This window comes from Chiloscyllium plagiosum, unplaced genomic scaffold, assembly GCF_037043375.1.
Source record: "Chiloscyllium plagiosum isolate Xiang-an unplaced genomic scaffold, Cpla_swu_hap1 HiC_scaffold_4, whole genome shotgun sequence".
Lineage (NCBI taxonomy): Eukaryota > Metazoa > Chordata > Chondrichthyes > Orectolobiformes > Hemiscylliidae > Chiloscyllium > Chiloscyllium plagiosum.
This window is the reverse complement of record NW_028270142.1, coordinates 80,595,357-80,613,051: the sequence shown is the minus strand read 5'-3', so window position 1 is coordinate 80,613,051 and position 17,695 is coordinate 80,595,357. Positions and strand designations below refer to the sequence as shown.

General features: G+C 40.5%; 1 protein-coding gene across 2 annotated transcripts in view; it reads right to left on the bottom strand.

Moving 5' to 3' along the window:
• st18 (ST18 C2H2C-type zinc finger transcription factor) overlaps nucleotides 1-17,695 on the bottom strand; it is a 429,006-nt gene that overhangs the window by 120,607 nt on the left and 290,704 nt on the right. For both annotated transcript variants that reach the window (XM_043688314.2, XM_087986407.1), the window contains exon 10: nucleotides 2,213-2,303. In XM_043688314.2, the coding sequence (XP_043544249.2) occupies nucleotides 2,213-2,303 (91 nt within the window). The remainder of the gene's footprint in view (nucleotides 1-2,212; nucleotides 2,304-17,695) is intronic.

Below are 17,695 nucleotides of genomic sequence, written 5' to 3'. Positions count from 1 at the left end.
TTCGAATGCTGCCTGATCTGCTGTGCTTTTCCAGCACCACACTCTCGACTCTGATCTCCAGCATCTGCAGTCCTCACTTTCGCCTAAACATAACAAATTGTTGGAAGTGTCATTTTTATCTATTCTAAGCTTGTCCTCCTTTTTTTGTAACCTGTTATTTCTCTTTCCCTGAAGATCAAATAGCTGTTGAGTGGATTGGGGATTTTCTGTATTATGTTATTTGTTAGAACTATTGGGATGATTATTCAGAGGGCCCTTTCTTTATGTTATTTGTTTGCTTGTGCATGAAAATGCATGACCATTTAATTTTAAGATTTGTTGTGATTTAAGTTTTTATTCATTCTCTAATGTTGAGCTCAGGTGTAGATAAAATGTGTATATATAAGGGCATAATATATTTCCCATTGACATAGATCAAGAATTCTTGAAGTTGAACAATGTGCAATCTTTGAAAATGGCTTGTTATTTTAGGCATGTGGGGTTAAAGAGTGATGCATGAACAAATGAGTCATCTGAGAAACGAACTCCGTAGCGATAATAATCTCACCATATTATAAATTTCCAAAGTCTGCAAAATAATCTATGCATAAATCCATCTGAGTACAGTTTTTACTGCCTGGCATGAATTGCACACCCATCTTGATTGTGCTAGCCATTCTGATATCATAGACATCCAATTTGAATGTTGTGTATCATGATTACTCATCGCCAACTGTTTAATCAATGTTCTCATCTTTCTAATCCATCCTTGCCAAAGGCTCTTGCCCACTGTGAGGCTGTCTCCCTCTCCAGGGTGCTGAATAGCACATTTGTTTAGGCCAGAGTCTTCTCACAATTTTCTCCTTTTATCACAAATTCTGCTCACAGCTTGGTCTTCAAGTACTTGTATTGCCAAAGGGAACTTTTTTTGATATATATCGAAAAGCTCAAATCCTTGAATCAAAGGTGTTTGACATCGGCACAATAAGATATATGTGTACCCAAGACTAGAACTGTGATGAGAATGAACAATTTGGAAAGCTTCCTTTTCAACAGCTTTTGCCTGATCTACAAGAATGAAAAAGTCAAAATCACAAGTGAATAGCTAAATGCAATAAATTAGTTATTGACTAATTAATAAAACACGAGGGAAGCATTTTTAGCATCAGAACAGTGTGCTAAACTGATTGTCCTGTTGATCACTAACTTGCACTGTTAGAAGAACTAAATTGCCACATAGAAGTAAATTTCACGATGGTTCTTCAGTTTGGCTGTCATTACTTTGACAGATGTGCCAAATAAAAGCAGTTTAAATGTTCTTCCACAGCTTGTGTGCCGAGCTTAGGTTGGATGAGCAGGAGACCATCCATGTCAAGTTTACCCATTGATTTAACTAAATTTCGGTGCAGAATCCTGTGAAAACAGTAGGTAAATCTATCTGACACAACCTATCGACATCTTCCATCCCAAGCTTAATTTTACTTCTATAGTTACTTATGGTTACACTTCCCCCATAGGCTACATGCAAATAATAGCAACAGATATGGCAAACCCTAACTTATATCCCCTTCACTATTCTTCCTTACAGAGATAAGGCTATTGCTATGAGACTGCCATGAATATCCTAAATAGGCACTAAGCCAGGTCGTAGCATCCTAGCATGGATGATGAAATGACTAACTTCTGCCTTTGATTTTTCTGATGCACTTTTTTTTATTAAAGTATCAGAGGAATATTTAAAGGATTTACCAGTGAGTGTAGCATCTTCTATGGGACATGTAATCCCCCTCACAGTATTGAAATGACTGACAAGAGGTAGAAATCACAAATGATGGTCTTCAGAGGAATCTAACTTAAAAGTTTTTTTTATCAGAAGGTATTTTCTGTTCCTAGGGTAATGTTTTAAGTGACTGCTCTGAACAGAAAATATTTTTTCCCACATTGTAACTATTTTCCCAATGTCTCCATCAGTTCCAACCTCACAAAAAGAATACCAATTGTACTCCTTTTATCAAGTTCATTCATAATGATTTTGGAAAACTGAGAGTTTGGTAGTGACACAATTTTTGTCAATGTTTGGACTGTGGATGCCAAAACACACTTAGAGCTCGTAGTTAAATAGGATAACTTTTAAACGAACATTTCTAAAATGAGTTAAACAATAGAATGAAATAACTTCTTTGATTATCTGACATCTCACTGCAAATTAAGTACACTAAGTAATATGGCTTACCTTCGGTGAGAATTACGATTGCTATTCACATGCCCTCTTCCTGTACAGCCTGGGGTTGGACACCTGAGCACATTCTCATGCATAGCAAGGACTGAATATAGAAAAAGATGCAACAAAACATGTCTGTATCAGTAATAATGCTGGTTTATTTCACTGTTTTCTACTTAAGTGCATATCTGCATGTAATAACCATTCATCTTTAGGTGTGGTCTGGTCATAGAACATAGAAAAAAATAGAACATAGAAAAATACAGCGCAGTACAGGCCCTTTGGCCCTCGATGTTGCGCCGATCCAAGCCCACCTAACCTACACTAGCCCACTATCCTCCATATGCTTATCCAATGTCCATTTAAATGCCCATAAAGAGGGAGAGTCCACCATTGCTACTGGCAGGGCATTCCATGAACTCACGACTTGCTGAGTAAAGAATCTACCCCTAACATCTGTCCTATACCTACCACCCCTTAATTTAAAGCTATGCCCCCTCATAATAGCTGACTCCATAAGTCAGAGGCAGGTCCTTAGCTTATTGTTTGTTGCTATTTCATCATGTTTTTGTCAAGAGTGGTTTGACACTGCCTTCCACTCACAGGGCCAGGGCAAGCAGGCGGGTCCCAAGCCTATCTCAGATGGAACAGGAATTGAACTGGCATTGTCGGTACTAATCTAAACCATACACTAGCCAGTTAGCCAAATGAGAAAAACAGTCCACAACCCAACATAATATTCAAAAGTAAGAAACTTACATTGGATATATTATACATAACAATACCTGCTTAATATGGGAAGGCAAAGATGCAAATTGAAACACTGAATTCTGTTTGATGGTAATTTTATGTAAGATTAATATTCAATTTTCTTCATTTGTTTGAAAAATCCTAACATTGGTTGGTGCATTGTTCCATGCCCATTGAAAGCCCTGTGATATTTGACCAATGAACCATTCACCACAAATATATATCACTCAGCGGTGTTAGCCAGATCTTCCACTACACAGGCAACACCACAAAGTATGATCTTGTCTTAATATCAGACTATCCAAATGTTTGCACAAGTTGCAGGATAACATCACAGTGTACCTCAAGGTTTGTTATAAAAAGGATCAGTGATTCGGGAAATTTAGATCCCAATGGTTGATAGGATCATAAAAAGAATTGAGTAATTTTCAGAAAGGATAAGGTTTCTTCTTGCCTGGGATGGTCCAAAGTTCCTGCCCAGAATCTTCTCATCTATTCTAACTCTGAAGGGTAAGTTGGTTTTCCCAGTCAACGATTCTCTGGGATAGAATCATTCCTAAATCTACAAACATTAAGCAGAGGCAGTGGCATAATGTCATAGTGGCATAGTGCCTTTGGAGACTAATGTTTGGAGGATAGAGGTTCAAACCCCACCATCGTAGACAGTGAAGACTGAACTCCATAAAAAGAAGAATATAAAGCTAAACTATTGTTGACCCTATAGCCACTGTTAGTTGTTGTTAAAAACCCATCAGGTTTACTAATGTCTTTCAGAGAAGGAAATCTGCCATCCTGGACTGGCCTCCAGGTTACTCCAGACCCCAATAAGAGTGGTTGACTCTTAACTGCAATGGGCAATAAATTCTGGTTTAGCCAGTGGTGCACACATCCCATGATTAAAAAAACAGTGTCACTTGATCAGGAACATATATTGTTTATATTATTTTAACAATACAGTGGAAAAGTAACAAATGATACATAAATATAATGCTATTCTCCACCAGCATCCAAATCAAGTTTACAGCAACTCAGTAAAAGGGCTCATTTTCATATACAATACACACTGGCCAAGGAGTAGGCTGATCAATTGCAGTGCTCATCTAATAGCATCAGAGAGTGTCCTTAACCATTTCCCTTTCCAGACCTCATTTAAATATGCTCAGGGAACTATCGGTGGGAAGGTAATTGGTAAAAGTTGTCAATGTGGCACGCACTGATTTCCTCAAGGTATTTGTTAAAATACCACACAACATGTGATCAGATTTACAGCTCATGTAATAAAAGGGATAGTAGCAAAATTAATAGAAATTGGTTGAGTGACAGGAAAAGGAGAATATGGATTAATGGATCAGGGTAGGGTAGAGTTTGAAGTGGAGATTTTCAGAAGCTGTTGCTGGGACTCTTGCTCTCCTTGATTTATATTAGTGATTTGGGACTTGCTGGACAGGGTACAGTTTCAAAATCTTCAGATGATACAAAGCTTGCAAGTACTGGAAACTGCGAAAGATAGCATAGCGTGCCAGAAAGACATAAACAGCTTGGGCAGACAGTGGCAGATAAAATTTAATGCAGATAAATGTGAAGTGATTTATTTTGGTAAAAAGAACACAGAAAGATAATATAACATTGCATACAAATCAAAAAGGGCTACAAGAGCAGAGAGGACCTGCATGTAAATGTGCATAAATCACTGAAGATCGCAGGATGTTAGAAAGGATGGTTAGTAAAACATACAGTATGTGAGGTATTATTAATAGGGGTACAGAATATCAAAACAAAGAAGTTATGTTAAACATGGATAGAGTATTGCTCCGGCATTAACTGAAGCAATGCATCCAGTTCTGGTCGCCACAAATTGTGTGAGATGTATGTCAAAATTGGGCTGGGATCTTATATATGCCATGAGATTTTGATATAAAAAAGGCCTCATTGGTAAATTGATAGTTGCCAGACAAAAATAGGTGCCATTCATATTCTCATGATACTCCTCAAAATAACAGAACTGTCACTATTTGGGAAAATGTTAAAATGGAGATCTGATTCACAAGAGGGTCATAAACTGCGAAGTTATTTAAGATTAAAAAAATACAAACATAATTATACACCTCTTTCAATTTTATGCTCCACTGATTTCAGTGCAGGGAAATAAATGCAGCATGGCTACATGAAAAATGTCACTTGTGACTACGTTTAGAGCTGATTCCATTCTGTGGCAAGAACAGAAAACTGGAGAAATTGAAACATGAACATGACATTACAGATCAGACAGGGAAGTACTTGAGATGTTACAATATAATCAAGGACTCTGTGCAGAAATACATGTTTCAGATGCTATAATTACAACATAGTTGTGAACAAATTGTTGAGAATGAGCAGAATGATGGTACTTTTAAAAGGGAGGGTAACTTTCTTCGGGAGATAATTGGGACCAGTTGCAATATCAGCCAGCATGGGGCAAAGAAAGGGAACTGGGTAGTCAGCAATTTAGCATGAATGAGATTTTGTAGTGGAATATGCATCTGAGTCAATAGATTAACTTTCGCAGAGTGGACATGGGAAAAAAAAATAAAAGTAAATGTCCAGGAGTTAAGATCTACAGCATCATATGCCATAGTGCAATTTGTTTGTTAAACAAAACAAGAGGGGTTTCAATGGTAATTGACTAAATGGTTACAATCAGGGGAAAGAATGCATGGAATCTTTGAAACTGGAATGGAGCTGCAGCAGAGGAAATTATGGAAAGATGTTTAAAGAGACAGTTTGTGCCATACAACAGTAGGCAACTTTGACAAAAGGAAAGTAAAACCTGAGAGAGAATTATGAATCTAACAATGCCTAGTGATGGATATTTAAACTAATCCTGTGTCTGATGTTGTAAAATCTGCACCTCCTTATTGGGAGAGAAGTTGTGGAACATGCTGCAGGAATGATCAGGAGTAACAGTTGTGCAAGAGATAAAGGCGTCAAAGTTGAGGATGAGAAAGCAGTTGTGTAAATTTATGGCTACAGAAGTTTCATGGGAAATAGAAAGTTAAAGGTGATTTATTTGTTACTTTGAAAGTGCATCTTTAAGTGACAATGTTGAGACTTTTTCTCTGGAGCAGGTGCAGTAGGAAATAGAATGTAAGGAATTGAAGAGATGTGGGTGGTAAGCATTTCAAGAAATAGGAGGTTGTGCAGGCCTTTCGCCATTTGGCCTATTTGTAATTCATTAAGATCATGGCTGACCTCATTCCTCAGCTGCACCTCTTACACCTCATGCTTTAATTCCCTTTGTACTCAAAAACCTATTCATTTCTTACTTGAATCAGTTCAACAAATAAACATTCTCAGTTCTCTCGGGTCGAGATTTCCAAGGATTTCAAAACTTCATGTGAAGAAAGTTAAAAATCACACATCACCAAGTTATAGTCCAACAGGTTTATTTGGAAGCACTAGCTTTCGGAGTGCTGCTCCTTCATCAGGTGGTTGCTTGATGAAGGAGCAGCGCTCCAAAAGTTAGTGCTTCCAAATAAACCTGTTGGACTATAACTTGGTGTTGTGTGATTTTTAACTTTGTACATCCCAGCCCAACACCGGCATATCCAAACCAATTGAAGACATTTCTCTTTATTTCAGTCCAAACCTCTTACTCTGTGATTATGCTCACTGGTGCTATGTTCCCTGGTCAGGTGAATCATTTTCCCAATATCTACCCTGTAAAAATTATTTTAAGAATGTATATGTTTGTACTGGAATACTTCTTATTTTTCTAAATGCCAGGTAATATAAGCGCAATCTGTTCAATCCCTTCTCATTAGACAATTCTCTCCTTCCATAAGTCAGCCTGTTAAATTTTGTTGTAATTCTTTGAAAGCAAACATCTCCTTTCTTTGCTAAGGAGACTAAAGCTGTAAATGTCTATGTCAGGTTTGGTTTCAACCAAGGTCCTATTTAATTTAAAAAAACTTTTTAACTTTTATTGACTCATGTCATTGTTATCATATGGAAAGAAATCATTCAGCTCCTTGAGTGTATGTCAGCTGTCTGTACAGCTATTCAGTTAACTCCATTCTATGGTGCCAACACCAAAGCTCTGTAAGTTTAGTTCACAAAAATATCCATTCAATCATATTTGAAATAATTAATCATTTTCATTTTCAAGATCCTTAAAGGCAGCAAATTTCAAGCCATCACTATTCACTGTGTAAAAATAAAGTTTCTCCTCACATTCCCCCTGCGTTTCTTGACAAATCTCTCTCCCTTTGTTCTTATACCATCGATTAATGACAACACCTTTTCTTTGACTACCTTACCTCATCCTGCTATAATCCTATACATCTCTACCAAAACTCCTCCAAACTCCTTTGCTCCAAATGTCTTCAAATTAACCTTAACCCTAACCTTGTAGCTGAAGTCCTTCAATTCTGGAATCATTCTTGTAAATTGCCTTTGCACATACTCAAAGGCTCTCATATCCTTTGTAAAGCATCATAAGCAGAACCGAATAAGTACTCTAACTAGAAATTTATACAGGATCAGCATAACCAGAAGTTATAGGAGCAGAATTAGGCCATTTGGCCTATTAGTTCTGCTCCAGCAGTCGATCATGGCTGATATGACTTGAATTCCACAACTCCCTTCAGCAATGAGTTCCACAGATTAGCCAGTGAAGAAATTCTCATTTCAGTCTTAAAGGGTTGTCCTTTCACTCTGAAGCTGTGCCCTCTGGTCCATAGACTCTTCTATTTTTTGGAAACATTTCCTCCATATCAATTCTATCCAGGCCTCACAGTATTTTCCAAGTTTTAATCAGATCCCCCCCTTCATCGTTCTAAACAGCATTGAGTACAGACCCAGAGGCCTCAACCTCTCCTCATATGATAAGCCTTCCATCTCTCTGATTACCCTTGTAAAATTCCTTTTGGCACTATTCAACACTTGCACAGGGCCCAAAACTGCTCATAACATTCCAAATATGGCCTGACCAGAGCCTTATACAGCCTCAGCAGGACATTTTTGATCTTGTGTTCTAGCCCTCTTGAAATGAATGCCAATATTGCATTTGTCTTTCTAACCACCAAATGAACCTACATATTAACCTTAAGAGAATTCTGAACTAAAACTCTCAAGTCCCCTTGTGGTTCAGATCTCCAAAGCCTTTCCCCAATTAGAAAATAGTCTACACTTCTATTCTTTTCCACCTCATCTAGCATGTCCAAGTCCTTCTGTAGCCTCCCTACTTCCTCAACACCACTTGTCCCTCACTTATTTTTGTGTCATTTGCAAACTTAGCAACAATGCTAAGGTCCTTCATCCAGATTGTGAATGTATGATGTGAACGATTAGATTAGGTTCCCTACAGTGTGGAAATAGGCCCTTTGGCCCAACAAGTCCATACCGACCCTCCGAAGAGCAATCTACCCAGACCCATTCCCCTACATTTACGCCTGACTAATGCACTTAATACTATGGGCAATTTAGCATGGCCAATTCTTTGGACATCTTTGGACTGTAGGAGGAAACTGGAGCACCCAGAGGAAACCCATGCAGACCCGGGGAGAATCAGTGCTCAGTGCTAACAACTGAGCCACTGTGCCGCCACAATAGTTGAGGTCCTAACGCTGACACCTGTGGAACACCACTAGTCACTGGCTGCCATCCTGAAAAAGACCCTTTTATCCTTGCTTTCTGTCTTCTGCCAGTTAGAATTCTTTGTCCATGCCAGTACCTTGCACCAAACACCATGAGCTCTAATGTTATTTAGCAGTATCCTGTCAAAGGTCTTCTGTAAATCCAAATAGATCATGTCCACTGGCTCTCTTTGTCTAACTTGCTCATTACCTTCTCAACAAATTCTTATGAATTTGTCAGGCATGACTACCCCTTGATGAAGCCACACTGACTCAGTCTTATTTTACCATGAACTTCCAAATACTCAGCAATCTCATCTTTAACAATGGACTCTAAAATCTTACTAGTGACCGAGGTCAGGTTAACGAGCTCATAGTTTCCTCTCTTCTACCTCCCTGCCTTCTTAAACAGAAGTCATTTTCCAATTATCTGGGACCGTCACTGACTCCAGTGACTTTTGAAAGATCATCACAAATGCCTCTACAATCTCCTCAGCTATCTCCTTCAGACCTCTAGGGTCCAGGTAATTTATCTATCTTCAGTCCTTTCAGCTTCCTTTTCTCCTCTTCCTTTGACTCTGCTGATGTCTTCCGCTGTGAAAACTGACAGGAAAGTACTGATTCAGTTCTTCTGTCATTTCTTTGTTTCCTCATTATGACTTCTCCAGCATCATTTTCCATCGGTCCAATGTCCACTCTTGCTTTGCTCTTAAATTTAAGTTGTATAAAAAAACTCTTGTAATCATTTTTTTATTACTAAGTAGCTTACTCTCATATTTCATCCCCCACATATTTCTTTTTTGTTATCCTCTACAGATTGTTAAAGGATTCCCAATTCTCAGATTTTCCACTAATTTTCAACAAATTATATGCTTTTCTTTTGCTTTAATGCTATCCCTGACTTCTCTCATCAACCACGGTTGCCTCATTTACCCTTTTGGTGTGTTTCTTCTTCCTTGAGATGAATTTCTGATACATCTCCCAAATTACCCCAGAAACAGCTGTCATTGCTGCTCTATGATCTTTCCTGCTAGGCTCCCCTTCCAACTCGGGCAAGCTCCTCCCTCATGTCTTTGTAGTTACCTTTACTCAATTGTAATGCTGTTACATCTGATTCAATCTTTTCTTTCTAAAAATACAAGGTAAGTTTTAACATATTATGGTCACTGGTCCCTCAGCGTTCCTTACCTTCAGTTCCCTAATCAAGTCTGCCTCATTACACCTCACAAAATCCAGAATTGCCTCTTCCTAAGTGGGGTCTACCACAAGCTGTGCCAAAAAGACGTTAAGTAGCCATTCCATGAATTCCTTTTCTTGAGGTCCAATACCAGCCTGATTTTTTCAGTTTATCTTCGTATTGAAGGCCCTCATGATTATTCCATTAGCGCCTTTCTTACATGCCTTTTCTACCACCTAATTTATTTTCTTTCCAAGATCCTGACTACTGGTAGAAGGCCTGTACCCATCTCCCACGAGGGTCTTCACGAGCTTCCTTGCACAGGTTCTACGTTGTACAACTCAACATCATTTCTTGATATTGACTTAACAATTTCTTATGAATGAGGCAACTCTGCTCCCTCTGCTCATCTGTTTGTCCTTTCTTTACAACATGCATCCTTGGATGTTTAGTTCCCAGCATTACCCCTTACAGTCATGTTACTGTGATACCCACCACATCATTCCTGACAAATTCAATTTGCGTTATTAGCTCATTTACCTTGTCTCATGTACTGCATTTAACTAAGTACAACACCCTCATACCTGCATTAATTGCCTCCTTCTCATTGTTGTCTCCTTATCTGATGTGTCTGAAGTTAGATTTCTGCGCTTCCATAATGTCTCTCCTATTACCTGTTCTGGAAACTTTAACCCTCTGCTGAGCACCCCTCACCCTTTTAACATTTTCCATAACTATTCATGCAACTGAACACCACCAGCCCCACCACCATGACAACAAACACCAAGCTTCACTATTTAGTTTAAAATCCTATCCACAGCCCTAGTTATGTGATTCACAAGGACTCTGGTTCCAGCATGATTACAGCTCCCTCTGTACCCAGTACTAATGCCAATGTCTTATGAATTCAAATCAGTTTCTCCCACATTAATCTCTGAGCCTCACATTCACCTCTTTAATTTTGTTGACCCCTGTGGCTCAGGAAGAAATTCAGAGATTATGAACTTTTTGGTTCTGCATTCTAATTTAGCCTCTAACTACCCATATTTCCTCAGCAGAATCTTTTCCACTTTCTACGTACATTGTTAGGACCTCTGTGAGCTACAACAAGTGGAAAGGTAATAAATTGGGGGATGGCAAATTAGGCAGAAACTAGGGAGTAGGCAAAGGTGAGATCTGCAGGTGCTGAAGATTAGAGTCAAAAGTGTGGTGCTGGAAAAACACAGCAGGTCAGGCAGCATTCAAGGAGCAGGAAAATTGACGTTTTGAGCAAAAGTCCTTCATCAGGAATGAGGCTGGGAGCCTCGGGGGTAGAGAGGTAAATGGGAGGGGGGTGTGGTTAGGTAGGAAGGTAGCTGAGAGTGCGATAGGTAGATGGAAGTGGGGGTGAAGGTGATAGGTCGGAGGGAGGGCAGAGCGGATAGGTGGGAAGGAAGGTGGACAGGTAGGACAGGTCATGAGGACAGTGCTGAGCTGGAAGGTTGAAACTGGGATAAACTGGGGGGGAAGGGAAATGAGGGAATTGGTGAAATTCACATTGATGTCATGGGATTGGAGGGTCGCAAGGTGGAAGTGAGGCATTCTTCCTCCAAGCATCGGGTGGTGAGGGAGTGGTGATGGAGGAGGCCCAGGACCTGCATGTCCTTGGCGGAGTGGGGGGGGGAGGGGGGGAGTTGAAATGTTTGGCTACAGGCAGTGGGGTTGGTTGGTGTGGGTGTCCCAGAGATATTCTCTGAAGTGCTTTGCGAGTAGTAGTTCTGTCTCCCCAATGTAGAGGAGACCGCATTGGGAGCAACGGATAAAGTAAATGACATGTGTGGAAGTGCAGGTGAAACCTTGATGGATGTGGAAGGCTCCTTTGGGGTCTTGATTGGTGGTGAGGGGGAGGTGTGGGTGCAGGTTTTGCATTTCCTGCAGTGGCAGGGGAAGGTGCCAGGAGGGGACGGTGGGTTGTTGTGGGGGGGCATGGACCTGATGAGGTAGTCACGCAGGGAATGGTCTTTACAAAACGTGAATAGGGGTGGGGAGGGAAGTATATCTGTGGTGGTGGGGTCCGTATGTAGGTAGAAGCTAGGAAGTGTTAATTGGGAGGAGTCGTTATTAGGCAAGTCCACATTTGACATGCAGGAATTTTTTAAAGACCTGCTGATGAGAGTTCAGGACCAGCATGTTCCAGTAAGTACGAAAGACAAGGATGGTAAGGAAAGGGACCCTTGGATAACGAGGGAGGTTGTGAATTTAGTCAAAAGGAAGAAAGAAGCACATGCAAAGTTTAGGAAACTAAAATTGTCCAGGGCTCATGAGAAATATAAAGGAAGCAGGAAGGGGCCATGAAATGACCATGACAAATAGGGTTAAAGAGAATCCCAAGACATTCTAGACACACATTAAAAACAAGAAGATAATTAGAGAGAAGGTAGGGCCATTTAAGGATAAAGCAGAGAACTTCTGCTTGGAGGCAGAGGATGTGGGTGAGATCCTGAATGAATACTTTTGAGTTGGTAATCACCCAGGAGAAGGATAGGGAGAACAGTGAGATTTGTGCGGAATATTTGAAATCAAGAAGCAAGTTGTATTGTGTCTCTTGAAGAGCATTAAGGTGGATAAAGTCCCCAGAGTCTGATGATATTTATCCCAGGTTATTGAGAGAGGTAAGAGAGGAGATTGCTGGGGCCTTAACCTCACTAGCCATTGGAGAGTTCCCGGACGACTGGTGAGTAGCTAATGTCACTCCTCTATTCAAGAAGGGAAATAGGAAGAATCAAATAAACTATAGGCCAGTGAGTCTCACATCAGTGGTTGGGAAGCTATTGGAGAGAATTCTTTGGGATAGAATTTATGAGCATTTGGAAAAACATGGTCTAATTATAGGCAGTCAACACGGCGTCGTGCAGGGAAGGTGACTAAATTGACTGAATTTTTTGAGGAGATGATGAAGATGATTAAGGAGGGTAGAGCAATGGATATTGTTTACATGAATTTTAGTAAGGCTTTCAACAAGGTCCATCATGGTAGGTTCATCCAGAAGATTAAGATGCATGGGGCTTAGCCGCTTTGATTCAGAATTGGCTTGCCTGAAGAAGATAAAGGGTAATAGTCGAAGGGTGTTTTTCAGGCCAGAGGCTTGTGACTAGTAGTCCGCAGGGATCTGTATGGGACATCTACTGTTTGTGATATATAGAAATTACTTGGGTGAAAACGTAGATGGATGGTGAGTAAGTTTGTAGATGACACCAAGACTGGTACGGTTGTGGATAATGTAGAAGGTTGTCAAAGGATATATCAGGATATAGATCAGTTGCAGATATGGGCAGAGAAATGGCAAATGGAGTTTAATAAGTGTGAGGTGCTGCACTTTGGGAGGCCAATGTTAAGGAAAAGTATACAGTTAATGGCAGGACCCTGAACAGCATTGATGTACAGAGGGATCTTGGGGTTCAAGGCCACAGCTCCCTGTGGCATCAACTAGCAAAAGTAGAGTCAATGGGAATCATGGAAAACTCTTAACTGGTTTGGGCCATACCTGCCACAAAGGAAGATGGTTGTGGTTGTTGGGTATCAGTCATCTCAGCTCTAAACTATAGGAATTCCCCAGAGTCCTAAGTTCAGTTGCTTCATCAATGGCTTTCCCTCCATCATAAGATCAGAAGTGGGAATATTTGCTGATGATTTGCTAAAAATTTAGCACCAATTATGACACCTCAAACATTGAAGCAGTCCATGTGCAAATACAGCAAGCTCTGGACAATATCCAGTTTTGGGCTGACAAATGTCAAGTGACATTTGCAATATTCAAGAGCCAGGCAATGACCATATCCACCAAAAGAGAAGCTAATCTTTGCCCCTTGACATTCCACCACTGAATCCTCACAATCAATATATTGGGGAATACCATTGACCAGCCACATATATAATGTGACCATAAGATGCAGGAGAAGAAGCAGGTAACTCCGCTGATTGAGTGTTATTCTGCCATAAAATGAGATCATGGCTGAGCTGAAAAACCTCATTTCTACTTGCCTGCCGTTTCTCCAAAATCCTTGATTCCCTTACTGATCTAACTCAGCCTTGAACATATTTAACTACATAACTTCTTCAGCCCTCTGTGCAAAAGAGTTTCACAAATTCACTAAACAAAAAAAAAGAACTACAGATGCTGGAAATTAGAAACAAAACCAGAAAATGTTAGAGAAACTCAGCAGATCTGGCAGCATGTGGGGAAAAAAGGCAGTTAAACGTTTTGGGGAGAGTGACCTTTCTGACATTTAGAGGCCTCCTGAGATTAGGCACAAGATAATCCCATGGTCTTGGTAATGAATAATTTCATCAAAATGCAGGCAGGCAGGCATCAACAGCAGGCGGGCCAGTCAGAAGCCATTGGCAAACTAGATCAAAGGATGAGGCATCCAGCAATGTTATAATATGTCACATATATAAATATTGTTCACTACAAATTAGGCACTGCACTTTAATGTGATTCATACTGAGGCTAAAATGAATAAACAAGGAATGTATTAGAGCTTGGCCTACACATATCTTCCACACTTACACCCAACTTGTGAATGGGAGTACAGAATCAGTAATGATTCTACTTATCTCATGAGGCAAAGGTTTATTCTACTTTTCAGCTTTTCAAGTTCCCAGTCAATGTTCACTGGAATACAATATCAAAAGTTGCACAATACCAGATCATTGTCCAACAGGTTTATTTGAAATAACCTGGTATCGTGCGACTTTTGACTTTATCCATCCCAGTCCAACACTAGCACCTGCTCACACAGGAATACAGTGAACAGTTCACTCCCCACACTCCCTCATAGCACAATTGTCTGCTGACAGAAGTTGCATAAAGTGCCACCTCTCTCAAGTTAAACACACAGAATGCTCAAGCATTTCAGGGCAATTTTGCAGCCTACGCAAACTCCAAAATGTTGAAGGCTAGACAAGGAGATATCTCAGGACTCCTCTCAACCTGCTGCCTATTATGAGACACCTCACTGTTCAACACTTGGTTGTTATATCCTGATTGAAGTCTTATAAGCAACCTAACTGTAGTTCCATCTACTGTTAATGTGTTGTCTCACTGACAGCTGCTTTTTCCCTAATGGTAAGTGGGACTTGTAAAAAGTGAGATCACTTGGAGTTATAAAGCATTTAATCAAACAGATAAGAAAGCATTATTCTATAGCAGAAATATTCAAGCACTGCAAAAATAAACAGGTCCATGTGATATTTTGCATTAACTGGGACTGCTTGCTATATAACTGACAGAAAGTTGGAGGAAGTTCAAACCTAGCTCTTTCATCTTGAAAGTGAGTTTCATTTAGGTTCTCTGTCTTCCTGCACTTGCCAGTGCATTGCTCTATCACATTCTCTTTTTGGGCTACACTGCAAGATCCTGTTGGACTTGTCAAAGCATTGAAACTTCATTTGAAAGAGACGTATGCTCTGTTCCATTATGATCCTGATGGAAATGGAAGAAGCTTTGTATCTTTGTTCTATGTTGGCCTGAGGCTTTTTACTCAAGGTGTCTGCCTTTTATTGGAGCTGATGGCCTTTGTGTCCCAGCAGCAGTTGCTGTATGGTCCAAGGACTTTGGAAGGAGACCTGTGAGTTCTTTCATATGTAAGAGTCATGGTAGCTTCCAGAATATTTTTAGATTAGATTACTTACAGTGTGGAAACAGGCCCTTTGGCCCAACAAGTCCACACCACCCCACCGAAGTGCAACCCACCCATACCCCTACATTTACCCTTACCTAAAACGACAGGCAATTTAGCATGGCCAATTCACCTGACCTGCACATCTTTGGACTGTGGGAGGAAACCGGAGCACCCGGAGGAAACCCACGCAGACACGGGGAGAATGTGCAAACTCCACACAGTCAGTCGCCTGAGGCGGGAATTGAACCCGGGTCTCTGGCGCTGTGAGGCAGCAGTGCTAACCACTGTGCCACCGTGCCGCCCACTGGCAATATCTGGCAAACACTTCCAAAATCTTGTATCAATTGTCACAGATTGAATTTTGAAGGAGTGGAAGCCGTTTCTATTGATGAACTCTGCAGGTTTATGGTTGGACACTCTCAAAGCAACATGAGTGCAGTCTATACTACCTTGTACCTGAGGGAAGCCAGTGATGGTGAAGAATCACACTGACTGAATGCTTGACTCTCCTCATCATGGTGAAAGGAGTATGAACAAGTGTTAGTTAAAGAAGATGGAATCAATGATATCCCAGATGTATCTGTGTATTGAGCATTGGAAGCTGTCACAGTGCTACACAGTTGCTGTTAGAAACAAGACACTGCCATAAACATGAATGCTGTTGAGACCTTGGTGGCATTCAGGACGGTCTGGCTACCTAAGTCATCTGAGTGCATGCCATGTTCAAGATGATAAGTTTTGTGATAATACTTCAATAATTTCTCAGTCTCGGCCTGCACTGTGTTCCAAAATCTGTAGAAAGTGACAGCAAGATCTGTAGTTGCAGGTTGTGTAATTCTCCTTCACCTTCTTGGGTCAAAATTTATCTACCACCTCTCCCTCTCAGGCTGTGCAGAAGCCATTTGTGGTTACTGTCCCTGCTGGATTTATTGGACCAATTTATAATTGTCACAGAAAGCAAAGCAAAGTCATAAGGACTCCAGCAATAATGTGTCCATGTCAGATGCATGAGCTAATAATCTGTGGGGAATTACCATTTCAATAGCGGGTCTCCTGAGCCCTCATATCAATCACAATGAGACATGGTATGCCAAGGAGGCTTCACAGGACAAAGTCATGCCTTAATAAGGAGCTCTGAGATAGATAATGTTTATGTTGGGACCAAAGTTTTCTTGCAGAATTGGGGAGAGATACACTCTTCTTAACTGGAGACCCCAGTAACTCTGTTTCTTGAAAATACCCTGTTCCCTCTTATGCTCTATAGAACGCTATTGGTCTATCCTGGATTCTCCCTTTTGTGTCACCATTGCCTCAGCGATCTCGTCCAACAAACAACATCCCCAAATTTGAAATTCATTTTCTCTATGGACTGTCCTTTGAAAAAAATACTGATCATAATTCCTAAAACCCAGTGTCCCCAGTTCAGAGATTAATGCCTCCACTTTACCCTAATTAATGTACCTGTAAATCTGGACTGGTTGCATTTGACCTACAGGACTGACTAATGGTCCAATACACAGACTGAAAGGGCACATTCTGAATCTGATAGCACAAATGCCAAACTCGCCATGGTCAACATTCTGGAGTAGAATCAGACAAGTACCACAACTGAGTGTGGAGTATTCTCTGACTGACTGTAATACAACTTGTCCCCACTAAGGACTGGTGCCCTTTGACTTTCAGACATAGCCATTTGGTAGAAGCATAAGTTGTTGGCAAATTGTATTGATGTGACATTGATGTAGTATGATATGTCCACCCACTTGGCTGTTCAGCTCTTCCAATCATGACAAGATTGCACTAGAAAGCAATGCAAGCCTTCCAAATTCCTCAGGCCATATAGCAAAAGCTGCTGAGAGAGAAAGTAAATGCAAGGCGAGTGAGTGTTAATAAAGTCAAAGGGCAAAAGAATATTTTGTATTTAGATGGATGCAGTGCGTATGTATCCAAGGTAACCTGGTAGAGGTATGCAAGTCATAAATGTCTCTGAGTTCCAGAGTGAAGACCTTAGGGTGTGAAGTGGAGTGAGAGTTGGTTTGAAAGCCATGATGATGTGTTACTTTAGCCTCAAGTTTTATGATGGCGATTTGCTTGGATGAAGGATAGAAGAGGAAGGTGTCCCTGGAACATGCATGAAAATGGTAGGGAAGACAGAGTTGGATGAGGGCCCAAAGAAGCAACTGGTGAACTGCAGCCACTATTAGACTCATCGACTCATAGAAATATGCAGCACGGAAACAGACCATTTGGTCCAACTTGTCCATACCAATCAGATATTCTAACCTAATCTAGT